This window comes from Ostrinia furnacalis, unplaced genomic scaffold (assembly GCF_004193835.3).
Source record: "Ostrinia furnacalis isolate ACB-3 unplaced genomic scaffold, ASM419383v2 OfSCF0635, whole genome shotgun sequence".
Classification (NCBI taxonomy): Eukaryota; Metazoa; Arthropoda; class Insecta; order Lepidoptera; family Crambidae; genus Ostrinia; species Ostrinia furnacalis.
Genome location: NW_021130874.1, coordinates 1,430,803 through 1,454,659, shown reverse-complemented (window position 1 = coordinate 1,454,659; position 23,857 = coordinate 1,430,803). Strand labels below are relative to the sequence as shown.

The 23,857-nt window shown below is 39.6% G+C and overlaps 1 protein-coding gene across 1 annotated transcript in view; it reads right to left on the bottom strand.

Moving 5' to 3' along the window:
- Dhc16F (Dynein heavy chain at 16F) overlaps positions 1–23,857 on the bottom strand; it is a 65,039-nt gene that overhangs the window by 26,689 nt on the left and 14,493 nt on the right. The window contains exons 25-50 of the mRNA XM_028323317.1: positions 23,674–23,825; positions 22,976–23,168; positions 22,559–22,698; positions 21,940–22,125; positions 20,486–20,641; positions 19,953–20,180; positions 18,636–18,856; positions 17,416–17,627; positions 17,223–17,335; positions 17,009–17,151; positions 16,520–16,712; positions 15,649–15,872; positions 14,863–15,118; positions 14,189–14,379; positions 12,538–12,710; positions 11,140–11,323; positions 9,981–10,146; positions 6,878–7,039; positions 5,846–6,022; positions 5,075–5,271; positions 4,555–4,717; positions 4,196–4,278; positions 3,997–4,108; positions 3,673–3,798; positions 1,246–1,406; positions 282–423 (exon numbers count right to left, since the gene is read on the bottom strand). Of these exons, the coding sequence (XP_028179118.1) occupies positions 282–423; positions 1,246–1,406; positions 3,673–3,798; positions 3,997–4,108; positions 4,196–4,278; positions 4,555–4,717; positions 5,075–5,271; positions 5,846–6,022; positions 6,878–7,039; positions 9,981–10,146; positions 11,140–11,323; positions 12,538–12,710; positions 14,189–14,379; positions 14,863–15,118; positions 15,649–15,872; positions 16,520–16,712; positions 17,009–17,151; positions 17,223–17,335; positions 17,416–17,627; positions 18,636–18,856; positions 19,953–20,180; positions 20,486–20,641; positions 21,940–22,125; positions 22,559–22,698; positions 22,976–23,168; positions 23,674–23,825 (4,454 nt within the window). The remainder of the gene's footprint in view (positions 1–281; positions 424–1,245; positions 1,407–3,672; positions 3,799–3,996; positions 4,109–4,195; positions 4,279–4,554; positions 4,718–5,074; positions 5,272–5,845; positions 6,023–6,877; positions 7,040–9,980; positions 10,147–11,139; positions 11,324–12,537; positions 12,711–14,188; positions 14,380–14,862; positions 15,119–15,648; positions 15,873–16,519; positions 16,713–17,008; positions 17,152–17,222; positions 17,336–17,415; positions 17,628–18,635; positions 18,857–19,952; positions 20,181–20,485; positions 20,642–21,939; positions 22,126–22,558; positions 22,699–22,975; positions 23,169–23,673; positions 23,826–23,857) is intronic.

The window sequence follows — 23,857 nt, the reverse complement described above, 5'->3', positions numbered from 1 at the left end:
ACAAGATAAATGACGCGATAGTAATGTAATACAAACACGAGTCAAAACAAATCTGGATCATGAATAATTTCACTTAATCGCACACATTTATTGTCTAACTCTAACAAATCGTTTTCTGTTTGAATAATGATTTCAATGACGCAATGAAGTTTTCTAGACCGAGATAAAAATAGAAATAATTCAAAATTTATACAACGGAAAATTTACTAAAGAAGGAATACGTTTCCGTTGATAAGTATAAAACGATTTTTTAGCGTTGGTTTGGTCGAAGCTTTCCTCACCTGTTCCTGTGGGTCAATGGTGAGAGGCCAGCGGCCGGCTCGCGTGACCAGGATACCGTTCTCGGTGGAGACAGCGTCGCGCGGCAGCCCTTGAGAGTTCCACGTGCGCACCGTGTACGAATCCGCCATTATCGCGATCAAACTGTTGACAATCAACGAGAAAAATCAACACAACTACCATCTTGGTTTTTGTGCTCTGAAATCTATGCTTGATCATTAGATATGAGCAAATAGGATTCAATTTGCAGGATTTTTCTGGACGCCACAATAGATGGTACTACATCTACGATACACCTAAGAAAGATAATTATAGTCCATGCATACCGGTGAACAAAGATACGAAAATTGAGGTACAAACAACAAAAACAATTAAGTAATGAATTAGTGACCGACAGATTGTGAATAATCTTATACATATTTTTTTTACAAAGTAATGGTTCAAAGATCAAACGGGCTGTAAATTTCTTATTGACAAATACTGGTGCGGGGCGACATACTTGTCGTAAAGATTAAGTTGTGTGTCTTACATTTGTATTATCAGTGCTAATAGGGAAAGCTCAGTGGTCGCAGTCGGACGAAGGCATCCAGTATTCGCTGCTGGACTACTGACGTTCGAGACTGCAGCGGTAGTGAAATAGTCAACATTTCGGCTATGTCAGGTGTCGTAGAGTACAGTTGCTTCACTTCACTAGAAGGAATCGGAAAAAGGTATCTCCGGACTGCTCTGCTGGAATACAAGCGCTCGAGGTTTGAGTGGTGGTTCAGGGAGAAAGCTCGGACAACATTTTGGCCACCTCACTTGTTACACAGTTTTTCGATAGCTCGAAGGAGTCTGAAGAGGATATTTCGGGACTGCTGTAGCGACCAACCGTTCTTGGACGCCCGCCATGATAAAATCTTATCGATAAAATGCTTCGATAAAGTTTATCGTGGTGCATTCTGGTCAGTATTAAAAATAACTTACTCGAAGGAATCGGACGAGGGTATCTCCAGGTGGCGACACTGGCGGATCCACTTGCGCTCGAGCTCGCGCCGGTAGTGCGAGGGGAAGGCGCCGAAGTATGCGATGCAGCCCGACGCCACTATAATGTCGCCCGTGGTGCAGTATAACTTGTGCGTCGCGGCCTGCGGGTGATAATAGCAGAGAATTCCCGACCCCTGCACTAGATCAATTACTAGGAAAACCCGATTATTGGAACATTTTGCTCCTACAACAAATCGAATGATAAAAATGACTCGAAATGTGACTTTTAAGATTTCATATTGTGACTTGATATCTGAATTATCAGCTGACGAAAGTCACATTTATACGCAACTACTCTAGATCTTTAACTATAGTAACTTAACCCTTTAACTGGTACAGAGAAAAATATTTTTCATTAGTTTTGTACCTTATGTTTTCTCAATAAGGTTCAAAATATGGTGGCAACAATTCTGCCACTACCAGGTAAAGGTTTAAACTCATTTTTGATCAATCATATCAAAAAAACATTTATTTTTGCAAATAGGCTTTTAAAAAGCACTTACACGTCCCAGTATTAACCCTTTAACAGTTATAACATAATCAAAATATTCATTGTTTTTGGACCTTAAGTAAGATAAACGAATAAGGTTCGAAATATGGTGGAATATATCCAATATATCCCATTGCCTTGTAAAGACTTAAACCTACCACTGCTTCGAGACAATAAATACAAATGAGTAGGTCATCTTCATAGAAACGCACCGAGCGCGGTTTGTATGTGAGCGCGCCAATACGTGTGCGGCGCGCACGCACACACTGACAAAATTTAGCGTGGATTAGTGGGGTGTTGCGCCGAACAGTTGTGCCGCGTTTCTATGAAGATGATTTACTCATTTTTATTTACTCTGATAATAGTGACTGAGTTTCTTGCGCTGCTTCTTCTTAGCACTGGCCCATTTATTGTCTCGAAGCAGTGGTAGGGTTAAGTCTTTACAAGGCAATGGGATATATTGGATATGTTCCACCATATTTCGAACCTTATTCGTTTATCTTACTTAAGGTCCAAAAACAATGAATATTTTGATTATGTTATAACTGTTAAAGGGTTAATACTGGGACGTGTAAGTGCTTTTTAAAAGCCTATTTGCAAAAATAAATGTTTTTTTGATATGATTGATCAAAAATGAGTTTAAACCTTTACCTGGTAGTGGCAGAATTGTTGCCACCATATTTTGAACCTTATTGAGAAAACATAAGGTACAAAACTAATGAAAAATATTTTTCTCTATACCAGTTAAAGGGTTAAGTTACTATAGTCAAAGATCTAGAGTAGTTGTGTATAAATGTGACTTTCGTCAGCTGATAATTCAGATATCAAGTCACAATATAAAATCTTAAAAGTCACATTTCGAGTCATTTTTATCATTCGATTTGTTGTAGGAGCAAAATGTTCCAATAATCGGGTTTTCCTATAGTCTTTTTCACCTAAGATGATCCGTATGACGTTTCGAGTTTGAAAGATTTAGAGATGTCACATAACTAAACCATAGCGATTCATCTATCGATTTTTTTCGAAGAGTTAGTAAAACCAATTTTTGGAGAAATAATTTGTGTAGGTGTTATTTAACAAAAAACATGTTTTTTTTAATTACAAATATTATTGTAACAATTTTTTATAGATAATATTCAAATTTCATGGTTCGTGTTCAAAAAAACGATTCCTAAAAAGAACTGGTTCTGTTTCTTTAAATTAAAAACTATTAATTTATTTTCAATGTGTTTATTAAAGTCAATAATCGAAAAATATAGTTGATTTTTGTGATGTTTTTAATGACTAAGTATTCACTGCAATCGATTAATGAACCGCGGAAATAATCGATTTTATTATACAAGAAATACCCCAGCACTAAATCTATTCCGTTTCACACATTGCGTACATTAAATAAATAATATTTTTACATCGTATTTAATTAAAATATAATCAATAGACTCAGATTTTACTATATATTTCAAGACAAGTAGTTAGTTTATTTTTATTATATTGCTAATAAAATACAAATATTTTTTCAAAAATATTCTGCATATGTAGTATGCGTAATATGGATAACCTTGAAGTGTCATACGGATCATCTTACGTGAAAAAGACTATAGTAATTGATCTAGTGCAGGGGTCGGGAATTTTCTAAGATGGAACAGACAAATGTGACAATTAAAAAAACACATTTTAAAGACCTACCAGTTCTGTGGCTTTTTGTTTATAAGGATTTCGATAATAGGAATAGAAAAGCCACAATTTCCAAAGGCCCGCATCCGGCTCGCGAGTCAGGGATTACCGACCTATGGTTTACTAAGTGAACAAATGGAAGCGCCCTGCCCATAATTTCTCTCAGAACTTACCATCCATTGTGGTGTTATTTTTAAACTTACCGCAACGCTGTCCTCCCAACGAGTCTTCTCATCAGCCAAGGCCTGAGTCAGCTTCCCGGCTCGCGACAGTCGCGCGGCTGCCAAGTCCACGTCTGCTTGGAGCTTGATGCGTTCTTCTTCCACCACCTTAGGAAACACATTTATTTTGTATAACTGTTTCGGATGAACATTTTCTATGACTGTAATAAACTTTATTCAGTTCACCCTTATTTACCAGACCATATGACAATATCCTATGGTCAAAAGGCTTGTCAGAAAATAATCCTTGCGTAATTATTACTGTCAAGAGATATTAGGTAGAAGGAAAGATGGAAGACAACTCACTCGCAATTCATCCAACATTTTGGCAAGCTGTGCCTCAATCGCTTCGACCTCCTTTTGTTTGGCTTTCAATACAGCCATCACACTTTTCAATATACCCGCTGCTTCCTTATGCCTGTAAGTATGTAATAAAGTATTATGTTAGAAGTGTATATGTGTACACAAGGAATAAATAAATAAATAAGTAGCATTTTATACTCACGCGAGAATTTTGGGCTCGACGATTCTGAATACTTTCGCGTACATGTCAATGGCTTGTACCCAAAGAACCATTGATTTGCACACCTAAAAATAATAAATACTAACTATTTGAGAACGCGTTCAAGGCTTAGTTAGCACTTCCTATGGCTCCATCTCAACTATACTCTCTTCTCTATCTTTTGTCTCTTTTTAGAGACAAATCAATAATAACAGCAAGTTCTGCTGCAGTATTTTAACCCCTTACTCAATGCACATAGCAAGTTCATATTTTCCATTGTTATTGGGTTTTCGAAAATAGAATAAGGTGTAATATGGTGGGAACAATATTCCCACTGCCATACAAAGGGTTAAATAACTTACCTTTGACACTTTAACCACGGTGTCAGGGTTGAAATCCTTATGCGTCAAGTAAACCTTGATCTTCTTGAGCGTCGCGTCTGGTATGTGGTCTTTGTCGTACTCTTCCAGCTTGCCGATGAAGTTGACGTCGGCTAACAACTTCTTTGTCGAATCCCAGTCGGGTCTAGAACATGCAAAAGTACCTTAATATAACTTGAGTAGTTTAGTTTGTAAATTGTTAGTTAGTAAAAAAAGCTACAGACCAAAAGTATAGGTTATTTTTAGTATTTCCATGCTATGTATGCTTTTTTCACGGATTTTGCGACAGGGCTGTTTCAGACTCATCAGGTATCAGTACTCAACGTTCGAATAATACTTAGTACTACGCAAGCAACAAAAACTGTTTGACATATGATGTCACCGCTGTCATCATTGCTGTCACGAGAAATGTGTTCTGTTTTTGGGCATATAGTTGCGACACCGGCCCCACCCCCTTGTCACATCTCCCTTTGGTTTCTGTGATCTGTGGTTATTAACTTACTTGGCGCCGAATAGTATGCAGATTGGCTCCATGACGAAGCGCACCAGCGGCGGCGGCTTCTGGAACGCCTTCAGCTCGTTGATGTCGGCCTTGTTGAGCGCCTTCAGCGCCTGCTGCGCCGCCTCCATGGCCGGCATTGCCAACGCCAGGTCAGCTTTCGCTTCGTCCGCGATTTGCTTCACCTCTTCAGCTTTTACCTAAATAATAGAATAGTTCATAGTTGACCATTCTTTAAAGGCTGTCTCTGCGTGTACGCCGTAACATCGGTGTGAAGAATAAAGATGCTGCGCAAAATCGCAACTTGTGCGCCTTCACACGAGTGATTTCTCGCTCCGCCGAGACTAAACAAATATCTTGGCAATAAAGCACAAACTTGCTCGCATCTTATACAATGGATTAAGCATTATATTAGTTTTCATCAGCCTCGTATTTCATGACGGCCTTTTAGGTCGGAAGCGGCAAGCCGAAGACAGTGTAAAAGTGAGCATATTGGGGGAAACAGTCCAGCAGTGGACTGCTATCGATTACAGTTTCGTCGCAGCATCGACCTCGTCCCTCGCTCATGATGACTTTCATTGACCGTAGCTAAATTTACGAATGCAGTCCTTTGCGATTCCATAATAGCTGCAGCCTGCAATTTGTCTGTCTGCTCAAGCAGTTGACTGTGACTGCTCAAGTGGTCCGTGTTTGTCAATGTCTCGAGCTGCCGGTGAATGCTGATCCTTAGGCCATATTATATCTCCCACAGCACGTGTCTGCTCTCATACTGACCTTGGCCTCTGCCTCGTCCTTCATGACGGCCCGCTTGACCTCGTCAGCGGCTGCCTGCTCGATCTTCAACCGGTTGACGAGCGCGATGCCCTCATCCGCCTTCTTAGCGAGGATCGGCTCCATGTCCCGCACTTGCTGCTCCATCACACCGACCACTTCGTACGTCTCGTATAGTTTCTGACAAAGAGTTATTTGTGAAACATTTGGAATTAGATTTTGCGTGAGATTACGTCTATGTAGATTTCAATGAAAACCTTCAATGAATACTCCCAAGCCGCTTACGGCTACGGTAACTACGACAAAAATTACTTTAGTCTGCAATAAGAGGACTACGCTGGGCTGCCCTATCATGTGCCCTCACATGCAAATAAGGGCCTATACACACAACGTATAAGTGCGTCGTCGACACGCGTTTGTAGTGATATACACGAAAGTCAGACCCAATCTACACACGTTTGTACGAAAACATCGCCCCGTCGATGCGCGTGACTTAAACGCTCGTCTTCTTTCTGACCCATCCGCACAAACTTTGCGCAAGGATCAAATACAATTTTAATATTTACTACTTCAAAATATTGTGCAATGGAAACGTATAGACTTTGCAAAACCACAACAAAAATAGTAAAAAAAGTAGTCGCAATAAAGTGTTCAGATTTGAATTTCAAATAAAATGATTATGTTAACAGAAATATCTAGGTTAGTAGAGTCATAGGAATTTGTTCTAAGAGAATCAAAATTGGGCAGTTGATACCATTTTCTACAGTTCTAGCTTATAACTCAGTCAGTGCCTGGGGTATGGTAGCGGCACGGGAGGGTGTTTTTGTGACGTCAAACGTAAGCGAGACTTCAGATGTGCTTCAGATTTGTATACGTTGTTACGTCATATTATGTCAACCCTCCCATGCCGCTTCCATAATGTATGTGTGTTGTATTTATGAACACTAATGAACAGATTTGAATATAAATACTGGCTCATGGTAATGATGATGATAATAATATGTGATAGTTTCATGATTGAAAAAAGATACTAACATGCAGTCCACAAGAGATCCTGTCCCGGCCGCGGATGATTTCCTGCTGCTTCTTATCAAGCAGGTTCAGGTACAGTTTGAGCAGGTCCAGGTAAGAGCTGGGCGTCGTGTAGAAGTACCTTCTCATCTCCTGGTACAGCCGGTCCGTCATCACGTCTACGTCCTACAAGGAAATAAGAAAGAGCATGCAAAATACAAGTGACGATTCTAGTGTTCAAATGGATTCATTCAAATTGGGGAAAGCTTCAAGCGCATTAAAACATTTGTACCAAATAACACATTAACAATAAGATTTATCTGTGGTCGAGGAATCCGCGTGAAGTTCGCTTCCACCAACTTGGCCTCATCATCATTTTCTATCAGGTGCAACATGCATGCAACTTTTCCGTTGTGAGTATAAAAAAACAAAAGAACATATTTTCCATAAAAGAATAATATCAGTAAGTACTAGTGTTGAAAATGAGTAAAGCGGCTGAATTTGACTGACCGTCATTTACGGTCAAATTGGTCAAAAACAAGTCATAAACTGTCAAAAACGGTTAATTTCGGTCAATTTGATTTCAGTAATAGTTTAGAACTTATTTAGTTTTTTCTTAGATTTTGTGATTGATAAAAGTCTACAAAAACTTAATTGAAATAAAAAAGTGGTTTGTATAGATTTATTATAGTAAAACATTTTACAGTGAGTCTATGACTTCTAAATTGAAACAATAAACTAAGTGTTTTGTAATGATTTATTGTGCTCTCTTTCTTTCCCTACACAATTGCCCCGCACCCCGCTCACATGCATTATAGGTGAATGGCAATGTCTTTGATGATGTCTTATTCTCTCTTAATTTATTACAAACTAGCTCTCCGCCCGCGGCTTCGACCGCGTGGAATTTTGTCTGTCACAGAAAAACAATATCGCGCGCGTATTTGCTCAGCGTTTAGACCCACCCTGGACTACGATAAACATTTCAAAACCAAAATCAGCTCAATCGGCCCAGCCGTTCTCGAGTTTTAATCAGACTAACGAACATCAATTCATTTTTATTTATATAGATAGATAGATTAACGTTCCTTCATTTAAAATTGTATATAAATTGGGTACCTAAGTAAATAAATTATTCGGTGGTAGTACAGCAATATTGAGTCAAATTGACTGAAATTGACCGTTTTTGACCGATCATTTTTGGTATTTGACCATCGTGACCGGTCAGATTAAGTCAATTTACATCTCTAGTAAGTACACGTGGTGTGTGTGTATATAAGCCTGGAAAATTATGGAACGAGTCCAGTCGTATCTAGCGACCGGTGTCCGTACAACCTGTCCAAGAAGAGGAAAAATGTAAGGAAAATAATATGTTAACGGCCGTAATTTTAAAGTATGGAAATCGCACCTAACCCTCATTTAATATTTATTTATTCATGTTGTATGTTTTCCTTTTTATTATTTAGCATTATTTTATTTCAGGTTTCAGTTTGACTCAGACTCTTCGGTGGAATACATCGAGACGTTTGCTCCGAACAAAATGTCGTCAAGTCCTCCTACAATGGCTGCAAAGCGCAGGCGCGTAGCAATCGCGCCCGCGACCACGCAAAGGTACTCGAACTACGACCTTTTCGGCACGGACAGTGAAGACGATGAAGAAATTAAAAACGGTAATAGATCTACACATTATTGTTCCAAAATGTTTTCATATTTCACTGTAAAATACCGTACAGTATATCAACAAATGATAAAAAATAAAGTTGGCAAATTTTACATAACGTTAAAAACACTTGAAACAAATGAAGTGAAATCCATAAATAAACGGCAAGCAAATATTGTGATAAAAAATAGAACCAACTCTAGCACTAAAGCATGGTACCATCTTGTAAAGTTTATTGCAGTTTGCCGTCGGAAGTGTAACTACGAACTGTTTTCTATGCTTCAGGAGAAAAGTTCGTTTAATAAGTCATTTATTTCTTTTGAAGATCGAACAGCGAAGAACGATAAATATTCTGCGAACGTTAAGAACAAGTTATCAACTTCGACGTGCAGCAGTTTGGAGCGCGAGTTGAAGAAAGTTACAAGTTACAGCTCTCGTAGTGTTCGCGTGCCTCAAGAGCGAGCAAGTACTAGTGCTGCTCCCGACACCCGCCAGATGTCTACCAGCGACGTCTCCGACAGCGACAGCGACGAAGATCCCCGCAACATGCCGAAACTCCGCAAAAAAAGTAACGAACCTCTTTACTCATGCTTTTCCAAAAGGGTTCCTTGCGGTGTGTTACGACAGTCAACCACCGAGAAAGAAGGTACCCACTACATCGAGTTAAAAATATATAAATGTGACGAAATCAAACATGTTCCGCCGAATAATAGGTCGCGTCACGCTTTAATTAAAATCAAGAATAAATCTAACGCAGATACCGAAGCTTGGGATCATCTAAGCCAGTTTATCAAAGCAACTCGACAAGAGTTTAACGATTGCCGAGCAGACATAATTAGTGGTTTTGAGTGATGTGATTAACTCACGTTACCTATCCCCGTTAATAGAATAACAATCTGTGAATATTGGCCTGCTCCTCCTCCTTTTTGAAGTGTGTAGAAAGCATTTGGGAATCATTTCATTGATTTTATTTTATTTTTAGATTATTAGTAATTTGTTAGCATGCGTGTAAAATATGTATCTAACTTATGTATTTAACAGTACATACTATTTTTACAATGTTACGTTTTATTTTTGTGTTTATATTAAAGTTCTGTTATTTTTTTTGGCATTATTTTTAAAAACCCCATCATAACTATGAAATATTCCTAAACATTTTAACAATTTGCTTTTTTACAATATTTGTACTATAATTTGATCTTCACTCAGTTATAAGGTCAAACCAATGAACAATTTCAATATGTTGTGCCCCAAAGAAGGTTAAAGATCTAACGCCCGTATTCACAAACGATACTTGCTTAAGTGAATCAGGAAATCGAACGCACAGCGCTGAATAGAGCTATGTGATTGGTTCATGTGTCATCCTGTGCGTCGACGCGCACTGTGAGACCTCATAGTAATGTTTGTGAATACGGGCATAAGTGTTTCTATTATGTTAAATTATTTTAAATTAGAATGACTGTTATTTACCTCGTGCATTGTAACGCAAAGCTTGGAAATCTTCTCGACGATGTCCATGTTTCCCATCGGCGACAGGCACTGCTCGGCCACCGATAGCAGCGCCTCTGGCGGCCACTTCGTGAACCAGTCGATCGTGCAACAATTCACGAGCGACGGGAACATACGGCAGCGTCGCCTGTATTCCAATAGATATGATTTGATTCTTATGTGAATATTCGTATCGCATGCAAAAAGGATGAATGGCTAAAATGACGGTGATTATTTTATTATTTTTACATTTAGAATTGGCCTTGACACAATCTGAATAACACTCCCGCGCCGCTCCCATACCTTTGGCACTGATTTAGTTATGCGCTAAACCTATAGAATTACATGTCAAACAAAAAAAAAACCGGCCAAGTGCGAGTCGGGCTCGCGCACAAAGGGTTCCGTAGCAGCAAATATAATAAACTTATTATGTCAATTTAATCAACCTATCTCAAAAACTATAAGAGATACTTTGATCAAACCAAAAATCGTTGAAAGAGTTAATTAGCATGCATCACCTCTATTTTTTTTAGAATTTTATACCCCGTAGTTATAAAAATAGAGGGGGGGGGACATACTTTTTACGACTTTGAGAGCTGATATCTCAAAAACCGTTCACTTTAAGAAAAATGTTTTTTAGAAAACTTTATATCATTTTAAAAGACCTTTCCATTGATACCCCACACGGGTATGTACATCGAAAAAAAATTTTCATCCCTCAGTTACATGTATGGGGGGCCCCACCCCCAATTCTTTTTTTTACTATTTAGTGTCATAATTTTGTAGCGGTTCATACAACACATATTCCCATCAAATTTCATCACTGTAGTACTTATAGTTTCCGAGTAAATCGGCTGTGACAGACGGACAGACGGACAGACGGACAGACGGACAGACGGACAGACGGACAGACGGACAGACGGACATGACGAAACTATAAGGGTTCCGTTTTTGCCATTTTGGCTACGGAACCCTAAAAACATGTCAAACAACCGTTAATATAACAAAACAGTCGCTAGTTAAAACAAATTAGAATTCTAAATCTGCCTCTCAACTAAAACCGTAATTGACAATTGAAGACATAATGTGCCAAATCTGCCTCTCAACTAAACCCGTAATTGACAATTGAATACATATGTACCTGAAAGCCTCGCCTACAGGGCTCATACATATGCAGAGGTGAAGTTTGGACCGCACTCGATTGATGAAGAAATAATACACAGCGTCGCGGTCCGCGGGATTGATGCCATTCTTGCCCGCTTCGCCGCGACACCCGGTTTGCACCTGCTCGTAGGTATCGCCCTCGAAAAGGTTCGGCACTTCACCTGGTAAACGAATGATGCAGTTATGATATCTATATATACAGGGTGTCCCGTAATGTAACGTCAAGCCGGAACTGGGTGTTGAGGCAAGTTGTGCTGTTTATCAGAAAAATATAAAAAAAAATCTATGTGGCATATTTTAAAAATAATAGGCATTTAAAAAAAATCAAAAAATTCTACTCCAGGTGACGGTCTTTTTGCTCGTGTTGCCACAAATCTTCACTTTTTCCAAATTTTTTTTTTGTTATGTAACCCTGAATAATGCTTCTCTAAATTGTTATCAAAATTACAAAACCAGCTGCTCCAGCTTGGATGAAAAAAATACATTATTCCCAAAAAAAATTTCAAAATAAAAATTTTGCCTATTTTAAACTGACTGTACTGAAAAAAAAATGTACTACGCGAGTGTGGCAAGTGACGTCATAATTTGGCGCATTTAGTAAGGATTCCAAAATGGTATAACACTTGGTAAATTTTTGCTATAATTGTCGACAATTTTTGTTTTTTNACCGATTTAACTGAAAATTGTCAGGGAGGTAGTTTAGAGCCAGGAGAAGGACATAGGATACTTTTTATCCCGTTCTAAATAAAAAAAAGTCTGCTTATTTATTGCCATTAAGGCGGAACAAAGTTCGCCGGGTCAGCTAGTAGCAATTAAAATAAGAAAACAAATTTCGAAAGGAAAATTGATGGCAAGCAAGGCATTATCTTTGAATCATTTCTGGGCATGTCACAACGAAATATTCAATTGGACATACCGTTAGTGGAGACTGTAGTGGCCTCATTACAAAAAAGTTAAACCAAGGACGAACTTTGGTTTAAAATGACATTTCCATACTACCTAAATGTCAATTTAAACCAGGGTTCAAACAGAGTCTAACTTTTTGTAATAAGGGGGTAGGGGTTTAAATTATATGTATGTATAGTAAATTTTGAACCAATCTACCTTCTACTCGATATATTCAGACAGCAGCTACACTCTTTCAGACATCAAGCAAAATGATCCCCCTCAAAGCGTCACATAATGCTGAGCGTTCACTTCATCTAATTCCCGTTTTCACCATCAATCCCTAATTTTTAAGTGATCCCTATTAAAACAAAATTCCTGTTATGTGGCAACACATTAAATTATGTGGTAACACATAACAGGAATTTTGTTTTCATAGGGGTCACTTAAAAATTAGGGATTGATGGTATAACCGGGCATAAGGACTTACCGGAGTTGAGCATATTGTTGATGTCCTCCAGGAACTCCTCCTTGGTGATCTGCGTGTCCGTGAACAGGAACACCGTGTCTTCATAGTTGACGCCGGCGCGCATGTACATTTTGCGCAGGTCGTCGTGGAACTCCGGCGTATCGTAGTTCCGTTTCAGTTCCATGCCCATGCACCTTTAAAAGAGTTAGAAGGGGTCTTAGAACTGACGTATGTCATGACTTTCATGTGATATAGCAGCTATGACCAAACTAAGGCTGAGTTGCACCACCTTATTTTGATCGTAACAATAACCAGTGCTTTTTATGGGGTTTGACAGATTTTTAACGTTTGTCAAAGTTAAAGTAAGATGGTGCAACTCAGCCTTAATATCCTGATACGAACAGTTGTGATACTCTTGCAGTAGGCACATATTAAGGCGTATATCAACATTGAGAGGCTGCAAACTTGCAAATTAAACGAGCAAATTAGCAAGCACCATCACACGGTCGATATACCTTTACATTATTCCCGTTTTTAAGCAAGTCAATTAAGCGAAGTTCGAACACGGGTAACAATCTGTTAGGTGACTACTATAAATGGTCAGTAACGTGCAATTCACGTCATGGAATAATGCTCACGTTATTTTGGGACATTCACAGGACAGACTCACGCTGAGCCCCCGGGGCCCATCATGAGGCAGTGGCTTTAGAAGGTTATAAGCCCATCTAAGTCCGTATAGACTAGATCACAGAAGTTCGATCATTTTGGGCTGTCATGAAGCAATGACAAGTACATATTTGCACTCATTAGCGTGTCCGGTAAGTGCGGCCAAGCTGTGGCTGCCTGAGCCCCCGGGGCCTACTATAAGGTTGTGGTTGAGCTATTTTAGGATGCTATAAGTCCGTCTGTGTCCGTATAGACTAGGTCGCAGAAGCCCGACTTGGGCTGTTATTAAACAATGACGGTGCTAGTTGGAAGACCTAAAAAAATAATAAGCACTTGGATTCGTTGACGTGTCCGGCCAGGATAGCCACAGTTGCGCGGCCGGAGCCTCCGGGGCGCACCATGTGGCAGTGGCACCGCTATGTTGGAAGGGAGGCTACTGGTATGGTAAGTAGACTCACTTGTGCTCATTGACGTGATTGAATAAACCAGCTGTAGCCAGTGGCATGTCTAAAAAGTGGCCATGTTACTTGCTGGGTTATTAAAGGAGTGGTGCTTACTTGCACTCGTTGACGTGTCCGGCCAGTGTGGCCACACTTGCGCGGCCGGAGCCTCCGGGGCGCACCATGTGGCAGTGGCTACCGCTATGTTAAAAGGGAGGCTACTGGTATGGTAGGTAGACTCATTTGCGCTCATTGACGTGTTTGACTAGACCAGCTGTTGCCAGTGGCATGTCTAAAAAGTGGCCATGTTACTTGGGGGGTTATTAAAGGAGTGGTGCTTACTTGCACTCGTAGACGTGTCCGGCCAGGGTGGCCACACTTCGGCGGCCGGAACCCCCGGGGCGCACCATGTGGCAGTGGCACCGCTATGTTGAAAGGGAGGCTACTGGTATGGTAGGTAGACTCATTTGCGCTCATTGACGTGTTTGACTAGACCAGCTGTTGCCAGTGGCATGTCTAAAAAGTGGCCATGTTACTGGCTGGGTTATTAAAGGAGTGGTGCTTACTTGCACTCGTTGACGTGTCCGGCCAGGGTGGCCACACTTCGGCGGCCGGAGCCCCCGGGGCCCACCATGAGACAGTGGCCGCGCTCGGCGCGCAGCACGCGCGCCACGCGCACCACGTGCTCCACCGCGTCTTGAAACAGCACCAGGTGCATCTCTGCGCGCGCCGTCGAGTTATACTCGTCTAGGTATTCCTAGAAGGATATAATATGTTATAAAATCAGTAAGGCCATTTCCTAGCAGCAACAGTTTACAATAACATAACCGTAACACTTTTCAACATTAGGTACTCGTATCATTACTGGCCTCCTACACTAAGAGCTGGTGAACGCCAGACCTACGTAATTTTATAAAAGCTAAAAGTTTATCAGCGTATGCTCCCAATATAGGATAGAATGTTGATGAATTATGAAGTTTGGGTCATCGTGGCTTTGGCAGCTATCCTAAAAAAACTGTCTGACAAGGAGTTGGAACTGTCAAAACTATCTGGCTGATGAGGAAACTACTTCTAATTTAGGATAGACAGTTTTTTTAGGATAGCTGCCAAAGCCACGATGACCCTAAAATGTCATTAAGTGCTACTGAAACAGACAACACCGAATGAAAGATGTAGTCAATTCGGATGATCTGAAGAATCTACTCTCAATCAATCTTTCCTCAATTAAATATTCACTCACCTTTAGTACAATCATCAGTTTATGTATGTCCGGTATTTCAGCATAGACTCTGTTCTCTTTAGGCACCGCAGAGTTGATGAAGTCTCCAAACAGGAGCAGAGGAGGGTGCTCGATGATCGCTTCCTCGGGCACCTCCAGGATGGGCTGCTGGAAGTTCTTCTGGCACACCGTGCTCATCAGGTGGAGGAAGTAGCTCTTATCCTCGATGTTGATCAGCCGGTCGTGGAATACTCGCAGGCATTCATGATAGAACAACCTGGTGAAAGAATTACATAGTGACAATTTTGTTTAAAAAATTATATGCTGATGTATAAGTAGCCAACTTTTAGACTTTGACCAAAATTCATTCAGAAGCATATCAGTGCAATCAAAAGGATTTTAAGCATCAAATTAACTAAATAACAACTGAAATGATAACACCTCCATCTACCTAAAGTTTACTAGATTAGCTACCAGTGGTCACGATAATATTGTTTCGGTATACCCCTTAACAAAACACTTTACCTTTAGAACATTGTTATAGATTATGATAATATACCCATGCAAATCGGGAGCTGACTGACGAGGTAGATTGATTGAGCTGTTATTTCGAGTCTTGAGACCCAGTTTAAAATTGCACAAAAGTGTGCAAACATCGACTGCATAGGCAAAAAGTTGACAACACAGCCTTATTCCAGTTGTAATAAAGACGTTTTGCGAACTTTTTAGCTACTTTGGATATCATGAACTATTTGCGTTGACTGCAAAATGAATGTCAGTGAATAATTTAGATCACTTTGTTTATACCTGAGCATGGCTTGCGGTGACCGCATGTACGCCGCGTCGGCTTGGAGCACGCCTTGCATGGACTTGGACAAGTCTCTGAGGTTAAACACGTAGTGAGACTTAGAAGGCGTTGGCAGAAGCTCAGCGCAGATCTTGAGGTATATGTCAACTGCTGCGTTCACTATCGGCTCGCCCAGCACAGACACTTCTGGGACGAAATCCTCCATGTGACCTTTGAGAATGGCCTAAACAAGAACGCAAGAGGTTTGGCTTAACAGAACTGCCACTAAGGAACTGAGCTGATGTAATATCAACTAGAGGAGCCTAAAGAACAGTAATTGTTTCATACTGGACATGGCATAGAATTATTAACGAAGCTTAAACACCACTAAATTTTTATCACCGAAAAAATTTTAACAGGTTATGTAGAAACGTGTTAAATATTTAAAGCAAAAGAAAAAGACATGTTTTTCGTAAAATTATTTTTTTTATTAAATTTTCTTTAGACCGTATTTTACGCGTCACAGCTTTGTCACTCCGCTGCTCGCTAGAGTAGTCGTACGCGCTCGCACGTTGCATCGATCTGTCTGTCTCGCTCACGCCTCGACAACGCTTCCAGTGTTATTATTACATACTTAGCTAACATGGACCATTTTAAATTCTAATAAGTGTTACATTATCGTACGTAAATAGTGGTAATAATAGCGACGTGTGTGTCCATAAATTACCAATTTTAGGAGGAAATTTTGGGTCACTTTATTTAACTTCTTTTTTTGCACAAATGGGATCAGTATCAATAACTCGTTACCCAGATTTTTTTTTCGGTGATTAAAATTTTGTGGTGTATAGAATGTTAACTCTTAGCTTAACTGAGTTTTTTTATAGTTATTACCTTAAATATGGTCTTCATAGCATCGGCATTAGGTGCTGAGATGTAAAACATGGCGAAATGTCTCACAAATCGCGCCGTGAGTGGATTACGACCGCCACCTGGGGGCGCGCAGGCGCAGGACAGAACGACATCAAGTATGTCCTTCCAGTAGAGCTTGTCGCGGTCGTATAATCCTCCGAAATCCAAGAATTGCCTGCAACCAAATGGTGCATAAAATTGTGGTTTATAGTTTCATTTCTGATCTACCCTAACAAACTTTACAGAAAACATTCAATGCCAAACATGAATTTATTAATTGAATTTTCGGCATTAAATATGAATTGGATGCAATCAATTGACATTTCAGGTGTCAAGACAACATTGAACATTGAATAAGGTGACCCAGTTTACATGTAAAAATTTAGACTGATTAGAATATTTTAATGAATGCCGATTCTTACGTAGACCAGTATTTAACTAACACGTCATGTGAAGGTCATTTTTACTCACCGAAGGAGTTCGATAGTAGGCTGAGCACCATAGACGTCTAGTTTAGGCATGTTCACGTCATCGATGAATATAATCACTTTCTTTCCTAATGGCGCACCGATTGCTTTCCTTGGTCTTTTTTCCAGACGGAGCTCTATAACCTCCTAAAATATATTTTGTATTTACAATTAAGTTCGATACTTCATTTATGAGATTTTAATGAGAGTTTGTATACCTGTGTCCTCGTGCTACTGGTCTGTGCAGAAAAGTTAAGTATAACTGGGATGAAATAGCCACTTGAAGACATTTTGTTAAGCACTTCCGCTGCAACACACGTTTTACCCACACCTAGAAAACAAATAGTTAACAAATTGGAATTAGAAGATACATTATCATTTGCCTTTTTATATAAATAGCCAATTATTTACCTGTGTTTCCTGTAAACATGACTGGCTTTCCACTTGACAGGAGCTTCTCAAATAAGTAGCCATATCTTACGGTATCAATGGTAGGCACAAGAGTCTCAAAAAACGGTCTGTTACTATCGTAGAGGAACTCTGGTATGATTTCCGCCCATACTTTCAGTTTACGTTGTTTCGTATCCATATACATGTCGAAGAAATTGAAACCTTGAGGAAAGCTGAAAAGATGCAAATCAAAACATAACTGAGATAAATAGTTACGACAAGAGAATTAAAACCAATGCTGCAATGGTACTTTGTTAGACATAATGGAGAAGTTTCCAATTTTTTTCTTTTAATAAAACTTGAAAATATAAGTAAAACTAATAAAAATCGTGAAAGAATCATGAAAATATCTCTACAAATAAAGAAGTTACAGGGCCCTAAAGCTGCGCATAACAAATATTCGCTCTATTTTGTTGATCGGTGTAGTCACGACAGTCATTCGGAGTACAAACAGTAAGGGCTATATTTCACCGGGACACCATGGCGGCGCAACCAGTCGCCGGCTACCAACAAAATGTATACAGCTCTATAGAGACTGGTGTCCGTTTGGTTGCGCAAAGCTGTATACATTTTGTTGGTAGCGGCGACTGGTTGCGCCGCCAAGGTGTCCCGGTGAAATATAGCCCTAAATCACCCCTGGTCCAGTGCTGTTGACAGATCCATTTTTTTTTTAATTCTAGAAGTTTCTAATTTTTCAGCCAGGGTCACTCAAGATTCTTTCTTAGTAAAATTTTGTTACCATTTTTTAAAATATCACAGACCTGGTCATATACAAAAAGAAGAAGAAGACTGACATATAGTGTCATTCTCGACAACGCGCCATGGGTGGTAAGCATTGTTTTTGAAACTAGAACGGGCTGCGTGACATCACGGCACCGCCTATATTCGAGTTCCACGCGAAAATATGTAGGTAATTTAAATAATTAATTTCTCAGCCATTTCTTGATGGATTTCAAAAAAACTTTGCCGTCTTTTTAATTTTGGACTATATTTTAATCACATTCAGAGAAATATAATGTTTTCAACATCAGGAAACTTATCCATTCTCCTTATTACAAAAAGTTGGACTCTGGTTAAAAATGATATTTAGTATGGTATCTAATATAATTTTAAACCAGTGTTCCTCCCGGGTTTAACTTTTTTGTAATAAGTGGATTATCTTTGTTTAAGAAAATACTTACTATTCTGCTTCTTCAAACTCCTCAAACTGCCTCTTGATGACTTCCTCATAGCCCTTCCTATTAGCCTCGAGGATGTTTCCTCCGATGCACCAGACGTAGCAGAATATGAAGCAGTACGCGATGTATACCTTCACCGCCGCTTTGTCCGAGAATCTTTCGCCAGGCTCCGATAGTAACGCGCCCATCAGATAGCACAGAGCCGATACTTTACTGATATCCACCTGATAAAGGCCATAATGATATCGTTAAAATTATTACATAAGTCGTGGTGACAAGAACTCATGAAAGTGTATTTTTTAGCAGAACGCTTGTGAATTTTGATTCATAAATGCAAATAGAATCATGAAAATATATCTACAAATAAAGAAGTTACAGGGCCCCAAAGTTGCGCATAACAAATATTTTGCGCCTTTTGATCGGTGGCGCTGCCTTCGGGGACTGGTCAAGGAAAGATATACGTGACATAAAATATATGTATCAAAACGCAACAATTAACCTAGAAATTAGCACGGCACTATAGAAATATATTCAAAACTGCCACGCGGTCTCGTGCTAGATGGGCGTCTTAAAGGCCACCTTCTATCAACGGGAGCGCGTGGTAAGTAACTTGCTTCTGAACTTCCTACTTTTTTATATTTTTTTATATTTTTAAACCGGCAGACAGTGGTGACTGAGTTTGTTGCGGCGCTTCTTCTCAGCACTTGCCAAATGTTTGTCTCGAAGCGCTGGTAGGGCAAAAAAAGAATGAGACATGTATAGGCTCCTTAAGAGTATTTGACGATTTGCAAGAACTAATTTAATTAGTCTAAACAAATAAAGATAATTTTGATTTTGATTTGATTTTGACGTCACGGTACTCATTCGGAGTACAAACAGTGAATCACACCTGGTCCAGTGCTGTTGACAGATCCAATTTTTAAAAATCTAGTATTTTTTTAATTTTTCAGCCATTTTGTAACCTTTTTTTTAGATATCCCAGACCTGGCCACATACAAAAAGAAAAAGAAGACTGACTTATAGTGTCATTCTCGACAACGCGCCGGGGGTGATAAGCATTGTGGTTGAAACTAGAACGGGTGGAGTGAATTCTACGCACCGTCTATGTTTGAGTTCCACGCGAAAATATGTGGCTTATTTAATTTTAAATAATTAATTTCTCAGCCATTTAAAAAAAACTTCACCGTCTTTTTAGTTTTGGTCTATATTTTAATCCCATTCAGTGAAATATAATGTTTTTAACATCACGAAACTTCTCCATTCAGCATTTGTTATCACAATAAAACCATTTTTTTTCTTAATTTATGCAAGTCTACTTACTTGTTTAATGCCCACATTGCACTTGGTGTTCACGTGGACAATGCCGACTTCCAGCATTTTGAACAGCTCGTAGAGAAATTCAGAATTCTCGAGGTTGAAAGTGTTCTTTTCCACACCCACGTCGAGCCACGAGCGAACGTACGGCAAATAGCCCAGTTCGTTGGGATCTATGTATACCATGCCACAGCGGGAGACGGTGGCTGGCGACGCTTGGGCTAAATCTGCCACCTAAAAACCAGATTAAATGTAGATTAAGAAGAACATGTTACTTGCACTTCCTTCTTTAGGGATAATAAAAAAGATTCTAATACCCGTTTTCACCATCAATCCGTAATTTGTAAATGACACACATGACACCAAATTTCTGTTATTTGTTACCATAGAAGTCACTTAAAAATTAGGGATTAATGGTGAAAACGGGCATAAGTCTAAGATCGCAAAAATACAAAGTTAATTTTGTGTATTTCTTTCTTTTCTTCTCTAGTTCTGTTCTGTGTGGTGTACCTACAATAAAGTGTTATCCATCTACTTACCTCAAAGACCATGTGCACATAAGGGGTAAGCTTGATACGCTCGGAGTTGGAAAGGCACAGCATCTTGTTGTCATCTAATACAGTGTTCATATTCTCGATCCACACAGCGTCCACAGGCCCGTCGCAGATCAACCACTGGTGGTCTGCGTTCTCAGCCTGGTTTACGAAAAAAGAGAGAAAACAATGTTTACTTATTATGCATAATTCTATACCATATTTAAGCCTTTAACGGGCATAACAATTCCAAATTCACTTTTAATGGCAACAGTAACTGAAAAGTTCTGTAGTATGCGCGTCACTACGCACACACTCACATCCCTTACATAGTATATAAGGCAATGCACGTCAATAAACGCACGCTTAATAGCCCTTAATACGCAGTCAGTCTACTTATTTAATCGTTCCAACGCCCAACGTTGCATGGCGACCCTGCCAGTGCTGCTCACGCAGCATTGCGCAGATGGTTTAGTAGAAAATATTAAAATTAATTAAAATAATGTTGAAAATGTAGTGAAAAGTGGACTCGTAAAAATGGACTAAAATTGGACTTAATTAATAAATCTTCAATAAAATTATCGAACTAAAAATAAATGCGTACGTGAAATAGAAATAACAGTGCCAAAAATCAAGAATTTCCTGATCCTGATCAAGATGCAAGAAAACGGACCGAATTGGATAAGCTGGGCGCCGGGCGATGATGGAGTCAGATGAGGTAACAACAGTGTGCTGGGAGCCGGGCGATGATGGAGCCAGATGAGGTTGACAGCAGTTAGCAGGGTGCTGGGAGTGTTCGAGTCGGAAGTGGTTGCAGCCGGGAGAACCCTACATCATGATAAGTCCCCGTGCAGCAGTTGAATATTCAAGTTCTGAATTTGATTGTTGATGAATAATAAAATAAATCCTACTAGCTCGATTGATGGTTTCATTTAATTTATTTAAACCAGGTTACCTTAATAATATTTTTTCGTTAATTTATGAAAATATCAAATTAGCCCGTAATCCTGAATCCTGATACATAAAGTTAGCCTATTAATTTAACACAGGTACGACTGTACTCAGTGTTGCACTATCAAATGCAATTGACGCGCCTCTATGCCAGGGTTTTTATGTTCCTGGTCAGGCTATACCTTAAGACAAGGCAATAAAGTTCAAAATATGGTGGGAAATATATAAAGACGTATAAATAGTTAAAAAACTGGTCAAGTTCGAGTCAGACTGGCACGTAAGGAATCCTTTACGTAGGTTACCCACTACCACCGTTGAAAAGCATCTTATTATCTATCTATTAAATACTTTTGTATATGAATAGCCTTGAATAGAGCTTTGTGATTGGTTCATGTGTCACCCTGTGCGTCCACGCGCACTGTCAGACCTCATAGTAATGTCTGTGAATACGGGCATTAGATTCAAAAGTTACAAAGCCAAATAATGAAAATATCTAAGTCAATAATCACCTGCACAGCCGTCCTAAGCGATAGCGGCAGAATGCCGTCATGCCATTCCAGGGTCTGCAGGTTGACCTCTCCATACAGCTCGCCGATGGTCAAGCTCTTGGGGTTCATTATGTACTTGTGCACTATCTGGTACTGGACGCCTGGTACCCCATTCTCGCAGAGACGCGTGTATGTGTCACCCAATACCTAGGAACAGTAGGGTTAGCCTAGGCGCAGACCGTACAGATTAAAGTGGTTTTGACTAACGCCATTGGTCAACAAACCACTTTTGAATGGAAAAATAAAATGTAAATAATTAACTTTAAAAAAAAATAAAACCGACTTCAAATGCGTGAACACAAAAAAAAACTAAAAATTAAAAATATTGCGTATAAAAAAGTTCATCCCCAATTTTCCACCCTTGGGGGTTGTTTTTTCTATTATTAAATTTAAATGGGACCACCCTTGAGGTATTACCTATACGCCGAAAAAAGATTTGTTCAAATCGGTTCATAATTGGCGGAGTTATCGCGTAACAAACATAGAAAAAAAAAACATACGGGTCGAATTGAGAACCTCCTCCTTTTTTGAAGTCGGTTAAAAGTAAAATGTTTGATGAAAGATTACATTGAACACCCACATGTAAAACCACGGTCTTCCCGCCTCCAGTGGGCCCCACCAACATGACGCCCCAACGCACTATCATTGTCTCGTGCAACTGAATCACTTTGCGGATCTGACACATTTCCACCTGCAGTTTTCTTTCCAGGAGAATTTCAGCTGTAAAATTATAATTATACGTAAAGCAACAAAACCTAAAAAGGTTTTTCTTTTGTCGATCGCTTCTGGTAGCCAAGCTACAAGAAAGTACGTAATTATGTACTTGAAAAAGATCTGCTTGCAGTATGGACGACACGTAAAGTAAAACGGAATAGACTATAGTGTATTCTAACGCAGCCACTTCATGAATACTAGTACAACAGTGTGGTCCAGTCTGATCAAAATATTCTATTAACCTATTGCGTATCTATCTAATAAAGTCAATGATTCCACTTACTAATAACTTCCTCCATGACCCCATAGTCCCTGAAAGGCAGACTCACGCCGGGGAACAGGTCAGACAAAATGCCAGCAAAGAGTATGGCGTCGGCGGCGAGGAACTTTGGCAGGTTGCTGTCGTTCAGCGCACACAGGAGTGTCATCTCTTCATGCTGGTCCGGGCTAGCGCGCTTTAAAGCGCCCGCCATCACCTAGAAGAAGCAAGGGTCTATGCATCCCAAACGCAGAATAGATGCAGAAGGGTGTCAATGGATTGTCAGTCAGTGTAATTATGATATGTGAGAGATGGAGTCCGGATAAAGCTGAATACTGACTTCACTTTGACCATGAGCAATTGAGCATACTCGACGTAAACATGCATAACCTACAGTAAAAACTTCGGTAACTAGAGGGCTGAAATTTTGCTGACCTACTGTAAATACTAAATGTAATTCTAAATGTATCTGATTGAAGTCAATTTGTAAGAAAACGGAGTGTTTTATGTGCAATAGTGAGACAGTGAACTATGCGGTACACTTTCTTATTTTTACTTTATATTTTAGCTCATCTAATGTCAAAACAACACGCATTGGCGTCTCTTGACAAAATAAATAAAAAGCTATTATTCTAACATAGTGCTGATTTGGGTTACTGCTTACTATGGTACTAAATTGAAATTAGATGCTACAACACAAGCAGTTATTGACGGTATTCTACCAGCACGCTTTTGACGGCCCTCATGCCGAAGTCGTAATGGTCTTGCTTGGACAGCTGCTCGCTGGACAATTTGTACATTTGGACCATTTTCTTCGCGAGGCCCTTCGACGACTCGAAGCCTTCCGAGTATAGGATCACCTCCGCGATGAGAGCTATTTAGAAAGTCGATTATTATATTTAATTG